Raw genomic sequence first — 20102 nt, 5'->3', positions numbered from 1 at the left:
CTCAGTTGATTTTTTCTTTCCTTCTAGTTATAGGAATTTCCACTCAGCCAACCTTCCAAGGTTCTGGGAGACGTCCGTTTAATTCTTTTACCTGTAATTTTTGAAGGTGGTTGTGTGAGGCAGCAATTTCCGGGTGTTTACCTATGCCCACCATCTTGGTTTCTCTTGGGCATTATTTCTTTAGGGTACATTTCTAGAAGTAGAATTGGATTAAGGAATATAAGCATCACTGACTCCTTTTGCCAAGTTATGTATTTATTTATTATTTATTTATTTAAATTTTGTTTTATTTCTTAAAGTATTACAAATGGTATTACATATGTCTCCTCCCCCCTCCCCCTTGACATTCCCCCGGCCTCCCCCACCTCCCAGTGTCTTGTGTCCATTAGTTATTCTTATATGCATGCATACAAGTCCTTCGGTTGATCTCTTACCCACCCCCCAACCCTCCCCAGACTTCCCACTGTAGTTTGACAGTCTGTTCAATGCTGCTCTGCCTCTGTATCTATTTTTGTTCATCAGTTTATAATGGTCTTTATTATCCATCAATGAGTGAAATCATGTGGTATTTTTCTCGGCTTCCCAGGGGCCGTCGCAACCTCACAGGGGCCGTCGCAACCTCACAGGGGCCATCCCAGCCTCACAGGGGCCGTTTCAGCCTCACAGGGGCCGACTCAGCCTCTCAGGGGCCGTCTCAGCCTCACAGGGGCCATCTCAGCCTCACAGGGGCCGTCGAAGCCTCGCAGGGGTCATTGCAGCCTCACAGGGGACGCCGCATCTCACATTGGGGGTGAAGGTGCGAGTCAGAAGCTCCTCTCGCTGTCTCTCCTGCTGCTCCCTTGCGTATTGCCAATGCTGGAAGTTTCTGAGAGCAGTCTGCAGGTGCTGGACATCATACTTTAACTGGTCAACACGAAGTTTGGCATTCTGTCTTTTGTTGGGCGGCTCTTTGCTGGACAAAATCTCCAGGTGTTCTTGGTGGCTGAATATCTGGTATGCTTGCTTGGATTTTGTTTTCTACTAAGTGCACAGACTGCTTGTCTGCCATCTCCCAGCGTCCCATGTGAGACTGGATCTGGTGGACCTGCTTGTGCGTTTGCTGGTACAGCGGTTCCATGTCGCTGGCCCAGCTGGGTCCGTTTCCGGCTTCCTCCGAACCTGATTCTGCTTCTTGCGTGTGTCCCTTATGTATGCAAGGAGTTGAAATCTACAGTTTGTTGGGTTAGGCTGAAAAAGCGCAGGTGGTTCCTTATGTGCCACTGGTACAGCTTGGGTGGGGATGTAAATTGAGTAGGGCCGGGTCTTCGGGAATCACCAGGGTGGAGCAAATAGTAATGGCGACTCCGCGTCTCTGCGTCCCTGAGTGCCGGTGAGCAGCTCTGCGAGAAAGCCACCCTCGCTCTCCGACCCACTGCAAGGCCGTCCCGCCTCTCCCCGTAGGGGTCTGGGACCTCAAAATCCCGCCCCAAACAAGCTCAGTGGATTCGAGAGTTTGTAACCCCTTCCGATTGAAAAAAACCGCGCATCCAGTTGCAGCCCACCTGGCACGCGACTCCGTAACTCTGTTCTTGGCGCCTCTGTACATCCTACTCAGTCTCCATGCTCTTCTTTCTTTCCTTCCAGTTGTAGAGCTTCCACTGGGCCAGCTTTCCCATGGTTCTGAATGATAGCTGTTTGTCTTATAGTTGGTAGGTTCAATGTTGTTGTGGGAGGCAGCATGCACAGGTCTGTACCTTGCGCCACCATCTTGGTTCTCCTATTTATTTATGTATTTAAAAATATATTTGTATTGATTTCAGAGAGGAAGGAAGAGGGAGAGAGAGATAGAAACATCAATGATGAGAGAGAATCATTGATTGGCTGCCTCCTGCACGCCCCCTACTGGGGATCGAGCCCACAACCAGGGCATGTGCCCTTGACTGGAATCGAACCGGGGGACCCTTCAGTCCACAGGCCGACACTCTACCCACTGAGCCAAATCTCTTAGGGCATGCCAAGTTATATTTTATGAAGTGTACTAATTTAAATTTCCATCTGTAGTCCACAAGAGTGCTCACTTCATCTCATCCTTCCAGCATTGTTATCCTTTGCAAAAAAAATTTTATAGTTTAAAAAATACCTTATTTTTCATATTACTGTTCTGATTATAAGTTTGAACTTTCTTACATTTATTAGCCCTTTATATATGAATTCATATATAAATTCAATTTTATCCTTTGTCCAGTTAACTTTTAACATCTACCTTAGTGTTTTTCTTATTCAACTATACTTTTGAATAGTAAATACTCCTCACATATTAAAATTGTTAAGCCTTTATCATATTTGTTGCCAAATACTTCTCCAAATTTTTATTTCCTCTTCAAGTTTTAATTTTTGACATACAGAAGTTTCAAATATTTTAATCTATAATTTCCTCTGTGTTTTTTGTTGCCTTTAACTCATATTAAAATCCAGTGATTAAGTAGATAGTCTCTTATTTTTGCTCTAATTCAATTAAAAATATACTTAACTTGTCAATTGTGATTTATTAGCTGATGTGGTTTATTTTGGTACATACTGTGTCATATTTAATTTGACCACTTTCCTAAATAGTTATATTTTCCTAGCTCCTTTTTCTGTTGATTTGTGATGCTATCTTTATATCTTTGATTCTTATTGAGTCTAATTTTTGCTTTTACTTTTCTTTTTTGCAGATCAAGGTTACTATGAGTATGCAAGGATAAGGTAAGACTACAGTTACAGTACTGTTTTTCCAGACTCGAACTAGTGGGCCAGCCTAGCTGGATGGGGCAAACTCATTCAGGGGCATCTGAAGTGAAAAGCTAGCTTGGGGTTTTTGAGAGGATTCCTATGTTTTCCCTTTGTCATAAAGCCCTTTTCTTTTCAAAATATATTTTATTGATTTTTTACAGAGAAGAAGGGAGAGGGATAGAGAGTTAGAAACATAGATGAGAGAGAAACATCAATCAGCTGCCTCCTGCACGCTCCCTACTGGGGATCGAGCCTGCAACCAAGGAATATGCCCTCGACCGGAATCGAACCTGGGACCCTTCAGTCCATGGCCTGACGCTCTATCCACTGAGCCAAACTAGTCAGGGCATAAAGCCCTTTTCTAATGACAATTCCTGAAGGAAACAGAAAGCAGAGGAAGAAAGTGATTAAGAAGTAAGAATGGGGGAGAATATTGAGATTCAGGAGAACTCTCCTTCTAGTAAGTGTTTTGCTTGTTTGCTAAATACTAGGTGTTACTTACCAGGTCTGGACCTTTGAGGGACTTGGGATTCTGCGTTGACAATTTCATATCATAGATTTTGTGAAGCTCCAGGTCAATGTATTCCACTCCCCTAACATCTAATTCAAACACAATAACTAGTGAAATTTCAAGAAAATGTCCCCTATTTTTTTAAAAAAAGTATATATATATATATATTTATATATATATATGACATATAAAATAGATGCCTCTTGAAAATAGATGTTTATTCTTGGTTTGGCTAAGATATAGTTAGAAGAGGTATCAGAATAGAATCATTAAAGAGAAAAAGCAAGGGTTCATATCAATGGTTCATATAGATGAGAAATAAGTAACACCAGATTTTATTTCTATCCACTCTTTTAATAAGTGAGTTAAACCATTCATATTTGTTATTATTATTTACTTATTTTGTATTTTCTATGTATTATGCATTCTAGTTATTGTTTTTCTCACCTCTTCTAGGCAGTAAACACTAGTTATTGTTTTTCTCACCTCTTCTAGGCAGTAAACACTGCTACTTTATTCTTTTGTAACACTTTGCAGTTAAAAAAATTTTTTGCCCCACAAGAATCCCGAGAAGTCGATAGTGTAGATATAACCAGCTAGATTACATTGAGAGAAATTATGTCACTTTCCCAAGGTTGTATGGAGGCTAAGCAGAAGAGCTGGTGGAGTGTTTACTGAGTGTTACCGAGTGTGCACTCAAAATAGCACATTACTCAAATAAATGTATCTGAGTGAGCAAACTCCTGTGGCTACATAGACAGTGAAATAGTTTACCTCCTAAGTGTTTATACTTTTAAAAAAAGACTGTTTAGAGAGTGTTTTTTAATGTTTTTGTTAAATTTTGATTATGATTATGATTATTATACTGCTTCTTGCTTTTGTTTTGGGTTAATTTGGTTTGATTTGATGAGGAAATTGTGCTATCTCCATTTATCTATTCCTGTCCCCATGCTCTAAAAAACTTTTCTTAGGGAAGTGTGCTGTGCCTGATTGTAATGAAAGAAAATATTTTCTGACTATAAAGCAAAATAGTTGAATGTAAAAGAGTATTTTTTAAAAAATATATTTTATTAATTTTTTACAGAGAGGAAGGGAGAGGGATAGAGAGTTTGAAACATTGATGAGAGAGAAACATCAATCAGCTGCCTCCTGCACACCTCCCACTGGGGGTGTGCCCGCAACCAAGGCACATGCCCTTGACCGGAATCGAACCCGGGACCCCTCAGTTCGCAGGCCGATGCTCTATCCACTGAGCCAAACCAGTCAGGGCTAAAAGAGTATTTTTTAAATATATTTTATTGATTTTTTACAGAGAGGAAGGGAGAGAGATAGTCAGAAACATCGATGAGAGAGAAACATAGATCAGCTGCCTCCTGCACATCTCCTACTGGGGATGTGCCCACAACCCAGGTACATGCCCCTGACCGAAATCGAACCTGGGACCTTTCAGTCCGCAGGCCGACGACGCTCTATCCACTGAGCCAAACCAGTTTCGGCTAAAAGAGTATTTTTAATAAAAGAAAAAAATCTGAATTACCCCATCAATTCAGACCTGAAATCTTTTCCATAATTGTTGCTATATAAACATATATTTATTACTTTGCACCCAAGGTAAAGATTTCAAAAACATTTTTAGCTAATGGGAAACCATAGGAGACTAATTATCAATGAAAACAGAGACAGCAATGTAGTCCTCGTTTAAAAAAAAAAATCTGCCTTTTGAGAGTTAAAATTCTTCAACGCCTGTGGACTCAAGGGTCCCAGGTTCGATTCCGGTCAAGGGCATGTACCTTGGTTGCGGGCACATCCCCAGTGGGGGGTGTGCAGGAGGCAGCTGATCGATCTCTCTCATCGATGTTTCTGGCTCTCTATCCCTCTCCCTTCTCCTCTGTAGAAGATCAATAAAATATTTAAAAAAAAAAAAAATCTGCCTTTTGAGAGTTAAAATTCTTCAACCACATTCTTTTTTTTCTGCGAAAGATCATGACTGGACATTTTGAGGTTATGCCATACTCCTGGGAAGCCTGTGTTAAGATGAGGCGATGTAGGCTGGAGATGTAGCTATGGTGACATGATGCACAATAAGTGAATGGAAAGGAGGTGTTAGATCTTCAACAGAATTGGAAAATGTTAATGAGATTGTTTCTAATTGAAATAAAACCCCCCGTTAAGTATTTATAGGAATAAATTAGAAAACTTTTAATGCTCTTGTAAAAAATGATGCATTAAAAAACATTTTTAGCGGGTGAAGAAAAGGTTGCAAGGGAAATCTTGGCTTGGAGGTGATGATGGAAGCCAGAGTCTAACTTGCTTGAAAAGATTAATATACAATAAGATATTCTGTCTGCAACTCTTTTTTCCCTTGCATCGAGCCACCTCCTTGGAAAGTTAGCTCAGGCTATTTCACAGGCTCATGCGGTACCTGAATGGTGAAGCCATTCCTCTATTGAATAAGGATGTAGATTTCCCCCCTTCATTTTTTCTAGATAGTAACATGTATGGCTTGGGGATAGCAGATCTCCAAATGTTTCACCACCAAATAATCTTTCAGTTACCTCTATCCACTACTACAGTCATGGGGTTGGAAAGATTTTGTTGTTGTTGTTTGTAAAACTACATTGATTAATTTTTTTAAATTAAGGACACTTTGTATCTACTTTATTTCATTTGTTGTCTTTCTGTCCTGACATGAGAGCAAGGATTTTTGTTTGTTTTATTCACCAAGGTACTCTCAGCCCTAGAACCCTACTTTGTACATAATAAGTATTCAATAAATATCTCTCTATATAAAAGCCTACGTGACCGTCCGACCATTGGACCATCGGACTGGTAGCTATGACGTGCACTGACCACCAGAGGGCAGACACTCAACACAGGAGCTGCCGAGCTGCAGTGACTTGCCAGCTGCGGTTCTCGGGTAATGCACCCGGAACCCAGAGAGGAGGGAGCCTGATTCCAGGGCGAGTCACCCAAGAACTGCCCTCTGGCAATCCGAAACCCCTCGGGGATGTTGGAGAGCTGGTTTTGGCCTGATCCCCGCAGGCCAGGCCAAGGGACCCCACTGGTGCACAAATCCGTGCACTGGGCCTTTAGTTTATTGAATGAATGAACTAAAGCTCAGAGGACTTAGTAACTTTCTCAGGAATAAGAAAGTTGGCACTTTATTTTAAGACAAGTGGCCTGGTGAACGAAATTTGTGCACAGACGCGGGGGGGGGGGGTTCCCTCATGCTGGGGTCCAACCCCAGCAGGTCCAGGGGTCCCCAAAGGTGTGGACGGAGTCGGCAAAGAAGGAATGACACGGAGACAGCGTTCAGTTGATCAGCAGCCTAGCCAGGATCTCTAGCCAGGAACTCCAGCCAAGTTCTGGTCAGGATCTCCAGCGAAGTTCTGGTCAAGTTCTCGTGTTTATTGTCTTGTTACATCTGTATTTATACCAGTTGATTTTAATCCTGTCAATTTCTATTGCAAAGGTTAGGGCGTTTCTTATCTCCATTCCAGGGAGTAAAGATTATGTAGCTTAAGCGTGATTGTTTGTAGTTAAAGTGATTAACTACCCGCCTGGCACTTAGTTAAGGGGTTGTATCCCCTCCCTAACCTCAGGGAAAAATCCCCACCTGGGGAAACAACCTTTCTCGGAGAGATGACCTTGGTTAAAACACATGGCGCTAAGGAGAGCAAACATATTAAGAACAATATGCTATATATGCCAGGTCCCTTGAAACATATGCTGTGCAGATGTTTCTTTCCTGCAGCGACTGTGTCAAGCAGCAAGGATGGACTGGCTTCCGGCACCCTCAGCCCAGCCTGCACCCTCTCCAATCAGGGATCCCTTGGGGGATGTCTGACTGCCGGTTTAGGCCTGATCCCTAAACCAGCAGTCGGACATCCCTCTCGCAATCTGGGACTACTGGCACCTAACTGCTCACCTGTCCGCCTGCCTGATTACCCCTAACTGCCTCTGCCTGCTTGCCTGATTGCCCCTAACCCCTCTTCCTGCCTGCCTGATCACCACTAACTGCCCTCCCCTGCAGGCCTGATCTCGCCTCCAACTGCCCTTCCCTGCCAGCCAATTTGGTTCTGATTGGTCAGTTTCTATGCCAGTCAGCGTCAAAAGCTCCGCCTCCTAGGCAGCCATTGGCTCCTCACAGTTCATCCATATTTGGTTCTGATTGGTCGGTTTCTATGCCAGTCAGTATCTCTGGGCATATCTCCAGGCCTGATCAGAGAGGTGGGGCTGATCAGCAGCCCCCGCGGAGGCCCGGAGAGAAACAGAGGTGTGTCTGCTGGCGAAGCCAAGAGAGAAAGAGAGAGGCAATGGCTGATCAACACCTGCCATGGAGGCTGCGGATCAGACCCTGCCTCTCTCTCCGGGCCTGATCCATAGCCCCCTCGGCAACCCAGCACTGACTGCAAGACTGACTTCTGGTGTTAGGTGGAGCCTTCAGTTGGTTGTTATGGACCCTGGGTTTTTATATATTAGGATAATAAACCCTAGAATCCCAGTGTTGGTACTGGAATAATAACCTCTTAGATGAAAATAATTGTTGGACCAAGTTTTCCTTGTCCCCAAGATTGATTGTTGCTATCACCACCACACTGGCCTCAGGGGAAATGTTCCTTTGTTAATACTGTGGCCTGGCTGTGTGCATGGAATCCTTACTTACAGTATGCTCCTAGTACTGCTAAGGCAAGGTGTTAAGGGGAAAATAAGTCATTAATAAAGGCTGAGGGACAATGCAAGTGAAATAAACAGAGAGTAACATGGAAATAGGTAATTTGAAGAATTTTAGCTTGATCTTCAGGGTGGATGGCCCAGTTTTGTGAATGTGCAATCATGAGGGTTCCTATTAATCTCTCTTTGCCTCCTCCCACTTTCTGAAAGGTACTCCATGATTCATCAATAACCATTTAATTAAGAAGGCCATATCCTGCCTGCCCAGTGTGGTTCAGTTGGTTGAATGTTGTTCCATGCACCAAGACGTCACCAGTTCAATTCCTGGTCAGGGCACATGCCCTGGTTGCAGGCTTGATCTCCAGTAGGGTGTGTGCAGGAGGCAGTTGATGGATGTTTCTCTCTTCCCCTCTCCCTTCTTCTCTCTCTAAAGTCAAACCAAAACATATTTAAAAAATAAAAATAAAAAAGAGGGCCTGCTTTTTAGTTAGTTCCTAATTGTGGAAGGCAATAAAGCGTTGTTATATATTGGGCCCTTTAAACTACAAGCAAGTACATAAATAATTATAATATGAATGACAGTAACATAGGTGATGTATTAGTCTGCATAGTATATAGGCAATGCTGCAGTAACAAATAAGCCACAAAACTCTCAATGACAATGCAGTAAGAGTTTATTTCTCCCTCAGGTCACAATCCACTGTGAGCTGGCTGACCCTCCTCTGTCTTGTAGATATGCCATCTAGAATATGTGGCTTCCAGGGTCATTGCAACAGGGAAAGAGAGAAATGGAGGAGGCGTTCTACTTCTTAAATACATTGCTCTGGAAGTGGTACTGAACACTTGTGCTGAAGTAAGACATAACTAGGCACATGGCTCTAAGCTGCAAGGGAGGCTGGGAAATGTACAGGAACACATGGATGTTTGGGGAACATAAACTATCTCTTCTATAAGTAAATTCAGAACAATCAGGAAGGTCCAAGGCAGCTGCATAGGGAAGAAAGGGAGGGGGAGAAGTGGTACCAAAAGTATATTTTGCTTATTTCATAGTTTTCCCAAAGTCAGACAATCAATCTGAAATTTATCTGCACAATCTCTTCAGAATCCAATGCCGTAAAGCCATTTACAAATTACTTTAATATGTGAATTGAGGCTTTTCCCCATTAACAAGTGTGCAATTATTTTACCTGGGGCCCTTTGGAGACAGTATACTCTTGGTTTTTTTACATATTTATTATCTTTGTCTCATTATGTACTATATTATTAATAATTCTATAAGTGAGAAATTTGGGTCCACAATATTTTTAAATACTTTGAGCTCTTTAGCATTCTTCAAGTTACATTAAATAGGCCTGACCAGTGTGGCTCAGTGGTTGAGCATCAGCCCATGAACCAGGAAGTCATGATCTGATTCCGGCAGCTGATTGATGTTGATGTTTTTCTCTTATCAATGTTTCTATCTCTCTATCCCTCTCCCTTCTTCTCTCTAAAATCAATAAAAATATATTTTTAAAAATTACAACAAATAGGATATTGTTTTGTTCTCTTCCTCAGATGGGGTTTGAGTAGAAGTCATCTAATATAACCATATTTATTAATTTGAATTCTCTTTAAATTAATCAGCTGGTATTTGTTAGTTCTTTTTCTAGGAAGAGACTCCAAGAACTTTCTAAGCCTAAAAAACAGTGGGGAACCCCAGATAGGTAAGGAAATATTATATAGTTTTGCTTCTGATGACGTATTCCTTACATTAAAGAGTAAGTATTCTTACCTGCCCAAGAACCCCGCCTCCTAGGTGTATCCACCGCTCTTTTCAATTGGATCCATTGGACCCATACTATCATCTCAATTGAGTCAACATATGGAAGGCAAACCCCCTAAATCAGTGGTTTTCAGACTTATCTGCACATTAGAATCACCTGTAGACAAAAGACTTAGACAAAAGGAGATAGGCCAATAGCCAACAAGCACATGAAAAGATGGTCAATATTATTAGTTACCCAGGAAATGCAAATCAGCGCAATCATAACATTTCACATGAACTGCAATGGCTAAAATAAAAAAGACTGAACATAAAAAGTTTTGGAGAGATGTGATTACTAGAGGGACGAATATATATATCTGCACAAAGACTTCTACATGAATGGTCACAGCCACTTCATAATAGCATCGATCTCAAAACAACTCAAATGTCCTTCAATAAGTGAAAAGACAAAGAATTTGTGGCATATTCTCACAATAGAAAAGTAATGATAAAAATAACCTCACAACACATACAACATTGTGGGTGGTGGTGATATTAACCAATGTGATTGTTTGATATTGTATAATGAAATGTGTAAATATTTGGAAGATCTGCATAACTTGGTGATATGATACTTTTCAAATGACCAAGGAATGATATTTCAATATCTTGAGCTGCTATCATTATTGTTATTTCTGCTATTTCCTAGAGAAATAAAGCAAAACAAAACTTAAAAAAAATTAAAAAAGTGAATTGATGTTTGGGTCCCAGACTTGCTTGGACTGGGGTGCAGCATAGGTGTCGGGACTGAGCTCCCAGGTAATTCTCGTAGGCAAAAGGCTTGAGAACCACCATCCCTGGGTGCTACTCCATACGCCTTTGAAACTCTTGTGCCCATCCTCCAGGTTGCTGCTCTAACAGCTGGTCCTGCTGTCTCTACGCCTTTGTCCAGAGCACACCTGTTCTCTGGGTCCCCAACAGGCTGAACCCACTGTCTTTCCATCCTTAGCCACATGACTCCCCCTTTCCTTTGCTGACTCTGAAGAAAGCCTGACTTCCACCCCTCCTTTTTTTTTCTGAGCTCCTATTGCTTTTGACAAAATTAATAGACTTTATTTTAAAATTAGTTTTAGCTTTACAGGAAAATTGAGCAAAAGTACAGGGAGAGTTTCTATATTACCACCCACTCCTCTAGTTTCCACTATTATTAACATCTTGCATTAGTGTGGTACATTTGTTACAACTGATAAACAAATGCTGACATTATTATTAACTAATAACATTAGGGTTCACTTTTAAGTTGTACAGTTCTATGGGTTTTGACAAGTGCATATTGTCATGTACCCACCATTGCAGCATTATACAGAATAGTTTCACTGCTCTAAGAATTACCTGTGCTCCATCTATTCATTTCTTTCATTCTCTCTCCCCTCTCCAAACCCCTGGCAAACACTGATCTTGTTTCCTGTATGTATAGTTTTGCCTTTTCCAGAATGTTATAATTATAACCAAACAGTGTGTAACCTTTTCTGACTGGCTTCTTTCACTTAGCAATAGGCATTTAAAGTTCCTCCATGTCTTTTTATGCCTTGATATTTATTTTTAGTGCTAATATTCCATTGCTTTGATGTACCAAAACATATCCATTCATCTATTGAAGGACATATTGGTTGCTTCCAATTTTTGGCAATTATGAATGAAGCTGCTATAAACATTTGTGTGCAGGTTTTTTGTATATATACATTTTCAACTCATTTAGCTAAATACCTAGGAGTGCAACTGCTGGATCATATGGTAAGAATATCTTCAGCTTCGGAAGAAACTGCCAAACTTTCTTCCAATATGTCTGTGCCATGTCCTCCAGCAATTAATGAAAATCCCTGTCCCTCCATATCTTCACCAGTATTTGGTGTTGTTAGTCTCTTGTATTTTAGCCCTTCTGATAGGTGTGTAATAACATCTCGTTGTTTTATTTGCAATTCATAATGAGATGTTAACATACTTCATATGTTTATTTGCCATCTTTATATCTTCTTTGGTAAAGTGTCTGTTCATATCTTTTGCCCACTTTTAAAAAAATATGTTTTTATTGATTCTTCTTTTATAGAGAGAGGAAGGGAGAGGGAGAGAGAGAGAGAGAGAGAAGCATTGATGTGAGAGAGAAATATCTACTGGCTGCCTCATGCACAATGCACACCCCCTACTGGGGATCCTGCAACCTGGGCATGTGCCCTGACTGGGAATCGAACCAGCACCTTCTGGGTGCATAGGATGACGCTCAACCAACTGAGCCACATTGGCCAGGGCTTGCCCACTTTTTAATTGGGATGTTTGTTTTCTATTGCTGAATTTTAAGAGTTCTTTTGTATTTTTTGAATACAAGTGCTTTTATCAGAGCATTCAGCTGTTGACTGAATGTTTATGTCCTCTCAAAATTCATATTTTGAAATCTAATCCCCAATGTGATAGTATTTGGAGGTGAGAGCCTTTGAGAGGTGATTAAATCATGAGGGTGGAGTCCTCATGAATGGGACTAGTGCCCTTATAAAAGAGGGTCCAGAGAGGTCCCTCACCACTTCCACCAACCGAGAACACAAGCTTCTGCTTTAGCTTCTTATCTCCCCAATGTCATTCTCTCCTCTCTGCTCTGTTTCACATCACCATTAGGTGAGTTTCCAGGTTTCACCATTTGTTCACTCATCAAACCAGGATTGAGCATCTACGGTGTGCAGCACTAAACTATGCAAGGGGAAATCTCCAAAAGATTAAGACACGATCTCTCTGCTGGAAAAATATATAGGCTGGAGGAGAAGGTGCTCCTTGTCAAAATTGTGGAGGGCCATGTAAACCACTGTAAGGAGCTGGGGCTTTATTCTAAAGCAAATGGAAACCTTTGAGGTATCTCAAACAAGAGGATGACTTGGTCAGATTGGAGTTGAGGAAGGTCACTCTGGCAATGGTGCCTCCTGCACACCCCACACTGGGGATCGTGCAGGCAACCTGAGCATGTGCCCTGATCGGGAATTGAACCATGACCTCCTGGTTCATAGGTCGATGATGTCCAATCACTGAGCCATGCCAGCCGGGCATTACTCTTATTTTTTTTACACCTGGTACAGTTCATCACCCAAAGTGAGAGCACAGTGTAGAGAAGTGGCATGACCATTTTACGTCAACCTGACTATAAGTTGCAGTGTTAATTACATTATGGCAGACACAGAACTGTCTACCTCTGATCGGTTCATTTTTGGTCACTACATTTTAAGACAGCAGATAAAACAGTCTGATTTTCTTTTCATTTCAACTGACATGAGTAGTTTATCCACTTCTGATGCCTGGGGTAATTCTTAAACTGAAGTAACACCAATAGAGAGGCAGCCTAAGATGTCATTAACAGTGAATTTCTTTCCATTTTATTTTTCTGCTTTTTAACAGAAAGCTGTCTTGGGGAAATCAAGATCCTATTCGCCCTATTAGCCATAGTGCTTTGAAGAGTCAGCTGACCAAAAGACTCGAGAGCCTTGCCAAGCCCAAGAAGGTTTCCTTCAGATATGTACCTAACAGGTTAGTATTGCATGTTAGCAGGTTATTTTATCAGGAGTCTCTAGGAAAATGAACACTGAACCCAGCCCTTTTATCTAAAGCCATGAACAGTCTTGTAGTCAAAATTTATTGAGGATTAGGGATTTTATATGTTTCCAATCTCATGCTACAGTACAACTTTTCCAGAGCAGGATCTGATATTTAGCTATTGCAGACATGTATTATATCTTATAATGTTTTGACTTACCAGAATGTTGAATAATTGAGTTATGTCTCTGGTGTCCTCTCATCTTCCTTTTTGTATCTCTCATCTCTCATCCGCTGCCTGGGCCTCTGCCCTTTGCAAAACATCTTGCTTTTGTGCTGCTCATTGGCTGCCTAATAACTCCTTCCTCCCACTCCTTTTCTGACTCTGATCTCTCTGAAGTGCCCCGTTGTTCAAAACCATCCCTTCCTTCTCTAGCTCCGATTGATTCCCAAACAGAACTGCCATTTCCTGCCAAAGGCTAGTCCCAGGTAAGTGCAGGAGGTTCCTCCTGTGTGAGTTTGGCTGCGCATGTGGTGAGGGTGGCCGAGTCAGTGCAGCTAGGCAGTGGAGCGTGGGCAGGACAGCCAGAAGCCCTCTGAAAGCAGAAGTGTGTATGGACAGGTCTCAAGGCTGGATGGTCACAAGCAAAGGAGGGAGATACAGGCTTACACACATACCCAGGCCTACAGTAGCAACCAGCAGGCAGCCTGGGCAGATGGGGCAGACCCACACCATGAATATGTTAACGAAGCAGAGGCTTTTTGGAAAATAACAGAAGCAGAAGTGGGACTGCAATCTGAGTTAACACCAGGGACAAAGTAGCCAATATCACTTCCTTTCCCACTGATGAAGAACAATATTACTATTTATCCCAAATAGTATTTAAACAATCTTAGTTTATAAAACCTAATAATGATGAAATAATCTACATACCATGATCAAGTAGAATTTATTCCTAAACTCAGAGTTCTTTTTTTCACAAAGAAAAACATCAATACAATTCTACTAACTAAAGATATAGTAAAAATATTTAAATTATTTATGTAGATGTTAAATAAATTATTTTGTTTTAAAACAGCAAATTTTCTCTTTTAATTAGTCTATATTCGGGTCTATTTAAAATTTATTTATTGTGGTACATTTTCTGCTAGGAATAGGGTATTAGAAGGCGGCTGAAAACTCGATGGCTGTAACCATTTCTAATTTCTTCCCATGTCGATAATAGCTCAGCAGTAAAGAAATAAACTGTCATACCCACTCCCCTAGACCTGGGGGTATCAATGTTTGAATTCAAGCGATAATTTGAATTCATGCTTATTTCACTCACTTCTTTTCTCTCCACAACGTGCAGGGCTCAATATTACTACAACTGCGGCAGAGGGTCTTCAGTCTGGGATATCCCTTTTCCTGTACTGATGAGAAGACCTTCCAAAAGGATCCAGAGGCTGTCACAGCCCAACAGATTCGGGACAACACAGCTAATAAATAGGTAGAGTACCCGAGACCCTCTGTCTATTCTAATCTAACTTGGTTAAACGTTGTTCTTATTGTAGTGGATGCAGGTCCTTGGTGTTTCAAAGGATCTGGATACAAAATCAAATATTTTCAGCAACTGTGGGTCATCAGAAGATCTTCATCAATAATTACATCTGACTCATATGGTAAAGCTAAAATTCACACTAAACTTAACCATTGTCTGCCAATTAAAAGGAAATATACAAGTGAAGCATTATAGGATTTTGCAATTTTTAAAACTTTGGGATTCTCTCATGCCCCTGTGACTTGGCACATGATCCGCCTTTTGCTTTGAATGCTGACTTTCTCCTGTCTTTAGAAGACAGCTTCGTGATATCTTCCACAAGGGAGCTAAGATTGTGACGTGGTTGTTGGAAAATTTTAGGTTACATTAGTGCAATATTACAGTGTATAATTACAGGAAGGTGATAGAACTAATGTGCACTACGGTAGTCAGAACACATTAGGTATATGTGTCCAATTATGGATGCTATGCCTTAGGGTTGGGGGGCTGGGTGAAAAAGATTAACAGGTACTAATTGGTAGTCACAAAATAGTCCTGGGAATGTAACATACAGCATAGGGAGTATAGTCAATAACATTGCAATAATTGTGCATGGTGCCAGGTGGGTACTTGAAGTATCAGAGGGATCACCTTGCAAAGGATATGATTGTCTAACCACTATGCTGTACACCTGAAACTAATATTGAATGTAAAACTGTAATTGAAAAATAAAAAGGAAACATAATAAATTTGAGAATGTCCAGAAGGAGATAAATGAGGCGTTGAGCTTCTGAAAACTATGTTATATGAAAAATAGTTCGGAGAAATGACATGTTTAGCTTAGAGAAGAGACCATGGAAGGAGTGATGGTTCTGTGTGAAAGGTCAGCACCTGAAAGAGGCAGAGGAGGTGGAAGTAACATTACTTTCTGTTGATCCTAGAATAGAGTAGCAGACGTCAGCTAAGTGTAGGAAAACCTTCCTGAGGAGCTATCCAGTAGTGGAAAGTTTTACCTGGAAAACTCAACTGTCATCTCCACTCCAATTCCTGAACGTGTTCAAGCGTAGGCTACAACGATCGATCACTCTATGTTGGTTTTAATAAAGACTCCCGCAGTTAGAGAGGTTGAAATGGACAACTTGTCTTTTTCCTTCATAGAATCCAGCAAAAGAGGCTCAAGTCCTCCCACAAAATTTCTTCGTTTGCTTATTTATCAGTTCATTTGACAAAATCTGCTAATTTAGTTAAAATATATATGTAATTTGTAGTTATATATCTACATTTATAAACCAGAGGAATACTTTCTTTATCTGTCACCACTCTAATATATATATGTGATTTCAGGAAGCAAGGGAATTGAACCAGAACCTCCTTGGTTCATAGGTCGATGCTCAACCACTGAACACATCGGCTGGGCTGTCACTACTTTTTGAGACTCCTGAGTTTGATGTTTCATATAAGTAAAACCTCCTTGAGTGTTAAAATTTCCTGTATTTTAAAAAGTTTATGGCCCTAGCTGGTTTTGCTCAGTGGATAGAGTGTAGGCCTGCAGACTGAATGGTCCCAGGTTCGATTCCAGTCAAGGGCACATGCCAGGGTTGTGGGCTTGATCCCCAAGAGGGGGCATGCAGGAGGCAGCCGATCAATGATTCTCTCTCTCTCTCTCTCTCTCTCTCTCTCTCCCTCTCTCTCTCTCTCTCTCTCTCTCCCTTTCCCTTCCACTCTGAAATCAATAGAAAAATAGATTAAAAAAAAGTTTATGTCTCCCCACTCTCCTAAGCAAATTCTTCTGCTACTGAACAATATGTAAGCATTGTTCACTGGCACTGACTTGAGATCTTTATTATGAACACCAACTACAACATAATACTTTAATACAGAAAACTTCTTAGGAATTGTCTGAGTATGAAGCACAGTTTTTCTTTAAGTGAAGTAGTCTGACCTCAGTGCTTTTAGTTTAGGAGATATTTGCCTCTCGGAGTTTTCCAGTCATTTCTCTTTTTACTGGGGGAATAGTCTTTAACCAGGCTCTTTTCTGATATTCTGTGCACTGCAAACAGATAAGCAAGCTTGTCAGAATTGTGTGAGGGAAGGAGAGCAAATGCTTAGTGAAAATACAGAGGAAATCTTAAGGAATCCACATAATACTATTACAATGAATAATAATGTTAAAACTGCAAGTCTTAAGCAACCAGTGGATCATGAGATTAATTCCATCTTTTCTTTTAATGAAATCAAATGAAATTTATAAATCAGAATACATTGCCTAGGACAAGCATTGTTTCATGATAATTTTGTTTCAGATATAGAGATTTACATCTACTGTATCACAATATAAAATGTACTTCTTACTGTAGATCAAAAATTTCTAGAAACACCAGTCTGGTAGAAAGAGCACTAATGATTATGGGAAAAGATGTTCCATAGAACATCTTTTATATATTAGAAACAATATATATAATTGTGGGAGGTTGATTATAGCCATCAAAAATGCAGTTATTGTTCCTCTAATGTTAATATTTTACATTCCATTTGCGTATAGGTCCCTCAGTGATTACTTAACAAGAGGTTCTCTTCCAGTCTGTGCTCCTTCTCCCCGGATATTACGACTCTCAATAGCCAAAGGCCTCAGTCCAGACTATATTCCTCCAAAAGATGTAAGTGGGTCCATGGGAAAGAACCATTTCCTGATTGACTTTGTACCATGAAACACGTTTGTAACTGTAACATGCTCCCCTTTTATTTCTAGGTGTGTGTTTTCATATTCTTCTCTCATCAAATGAACTTTTCTGGCTGCCTCCCTGTGCCTTATGCATCAGTCGGATTTGATCAGAAAAGCAGAACCACTATGAGTAATACAGAATTAGACCTTAAGCAATAAGGATAGAGAAGCAGATAGAGAAATCTATGAAAGGCTATTATGCCACCTGGATCTTGGGTCTGGTTATAGATCTGGAAGCAATGAGAGATAGAGGTAGGTCAGCAGTTCCCTGAAAGGTTTTTACTTCAGGTGACACCATTATAGGTTCTACAAGCAAGGGGGAGTCTAACCTTCTTAGGCAGGGGAGGAAGGGCTGATTCTATTGGTAAGGAAGGCTCAGTGGTATTTAGGGGTTTCAAACCCCCAGCCTCATTGGACTCTGCACATATGTCCCTATTCCAATGTTCAAGGTTCCATTTCTTCCCGATCATTACCTTAACTTTAATATGGGAGACCATACAAGTTTGGGAATTCAATTTGCACTGTAATTCACCCATGTGTAGAAGTAGACTTTGAGTTTGATTTTCAGCCATGTAACCAGAGAAGATAGGGTTTTTATTAAGTAAGCCGTAGAAACGTTCTGGTCACTTACCCACACCTTCAGGTGGGAATTTAAAGGCTTCAGCTGATCATCTCTTTCCTCAAGTGCACTTAGAAGCAACCAACCGACCCCACTATACTTTTTTATTTTACTAAAATGGTCTCTGCTGCGTGGTCACTCAAAGTCTTGCTTTCTGTTTTGCCACCACATGCCATGGACTACTAGTGTCTTTTTTTTTTTTAAATCACTGGCAAGAGGTTTTAATACCTTTCAATCTAATCAGCTCAGAAAACAAATGACAGATTATCTAAAACTGATGCAGAGAACCCATCTTTAAAGTTCTGATCTGGTTACCTGTTGCTTGGTGACATAAGACCACCGCCATTTCATTGCACTCAAGGATTTGATGGGTCAGAAGTTCTGACAGGGCAAGCAGGCTCGTCTCTGCTCCGTGATGTCTGGAGTCTCAGCTGGGATATTTCTAATGGCTCGAGTGCCTGAAGTGGTCGGGGCTGGAAACATCTGAAGGCTCCTTCACACCTGTCTTAGTCATCTCAAGCTGCTATGACAAAATGCCCGAGGCTGGGGGGCTTAAACAACAGTTCTGGAGGCTGAGAAATCCAAGATCAAGGTGCCAGTGGATTCTCTTCTTGACGAGGGCCCTTCCTTAGGGGTAACAGCCACCTTTTGAGCACGCGGAGAGTTCTGATCTCTCTTCTTCCTCTTAGAAGGACCTTAAACCCATTATGAGGGCTCTACCCTCAAGACCTTATCTAAACCTAATTATCTTCTAAAGACCCCACTTCTAGTAGCATCACAGTTGAGGGTAAGGTTTCAATTGAATTCAGGGTAGGGGGGAGGACATAAACATTTAGTCAGTAAGAATACATATTTGGCCCAGCCCGTGTGGCTCAGTTGGTTGAGCATCATCCCATGAACCAGGAGGTCACAGTTCAATTCCCAGTCAGGGAACATGCCTGGGATGCGGGCTTGATCCCCAGTAGGGGGCGTGCAGGAGGCAGCTGATCAGTGATTCTCTCTTGCTGATGTTTCTCTCTCTCCCTCTCCCTTCCTCTGTGAAATCAATTTAAAAAAAATTTAAAAAAGAATACCTATTTGTGGTACCTAGGCTGGAATGACTTTAAGGCTAGATGCAGTTGGGAATCCTATATAATAAAAGCCTAGGTGGTGCAACACCCTCAGGCAATGTCATCACAAGATGGCCGCCCTCACATTGTCACAAGATGACTGCCATAAGATGGCTACCACAAGATGGCCGGCAGGGGAGGACAGTTGTGGGTGATCAGGCCGGCAGGAGGAAGTGGTTAGGGGAAATCAGGCAGGCAGGCAAGCGAGCTGTTAGGAGCCAGCAGTCCTGGATTGTGAAAGGGATCCCAGATTGGAGAGGGTGCAGGCCGGGCTGAGGGACACCCCCTGCCTCCCCTCCCCACCCTGTGCCTGAATTTTGTGCACCAGTCCTCTAGTATATACAGAAGCACCTTCATATGGTCTCTCCACGTGGCTCAGACCTCTCAGCATAGCAGCTATATTCTGAGAAGGAATAGCCTAACCTGGAATTCCCAAGGGTGAGCATTCCAAAAGAACCAGGTGGGAGCTGCATGGTTTCTTTATGATTTGGCCTTTCGAGACACATGATGTCACTGTAGTCATACTCTGTTGATTGATGCAGTTACAAGTCTGGCCAGATTCAAGGGGGCAGGGACACAAACCCCACCTTTCCATGAGAGAGGTGGAAAGGAATTTACAGCGTTGTAGGGAAAAAACCCTGCCACACCCAATGATGTGAGTCTTTTGGTATCCTTCAGCATGGTTTGTGTATGCAGAAAAGAATGTTCAGAGGTCTGCTCTTGACTTAAATAATTAATAGTTAATTTTTAAAATTCCATATCTTAAAAAATCTATTTCTTTCTTAGGCTATACATTTAAGTTTAGCTGGGAAGTTTTATTATTCTGTTTCTAATTCTAGCAGTTTTTAACAATTACTTTAACGCACGTCCTGAGTGTTGATT

At 41.3% G+C, this 20102-nt stretch overlaps 1 protein-coding gene across 1 annotated transcript in view; it reads left to right on the top strand.

The window, feature by feature from the left end:
- The window catches only part of THEGL (theg spermatid protein like), a 48211-nt gene that overhangs the window by 20502 nt on the left and 7607 nt on the right, over positions 1–20102 (top strand). The window contains 5 exon segments of the mRNA XM_023758304.1: positions 2694–2724; positions 9574–9639; positions 13116–13244; positions 14603–14740; positions 17313–17427. Coding sequence (XP_023614072.1) covers positions 2694–2724; positions 9574–9639; positions 13116–13244; positions 14603–14740; positions 17313–17427 — 479 coding nt within the window.

The sequence above is a fragment of the Myotis lucifugus genome, unplaced genomic scaffold (assembly GCF_000147115.1).
Source record: "Myotis lucifugus unplaced genomic scaffold, Myoluc2.0 scaffold_127, whole genome shotgun sequence".
NCBI classification, from domain to species: Eukaryota; Metazoa; Chordata; class Mammalia; order Chiroptera; family Vespertilionidae; genus Myotis; species Myotis lucifugus.
The sequence above is the reverse complement of the archived record's forward strand: the minus strand, read 5'-3'. Positions and strand labels throughout refer to the sequence as shown.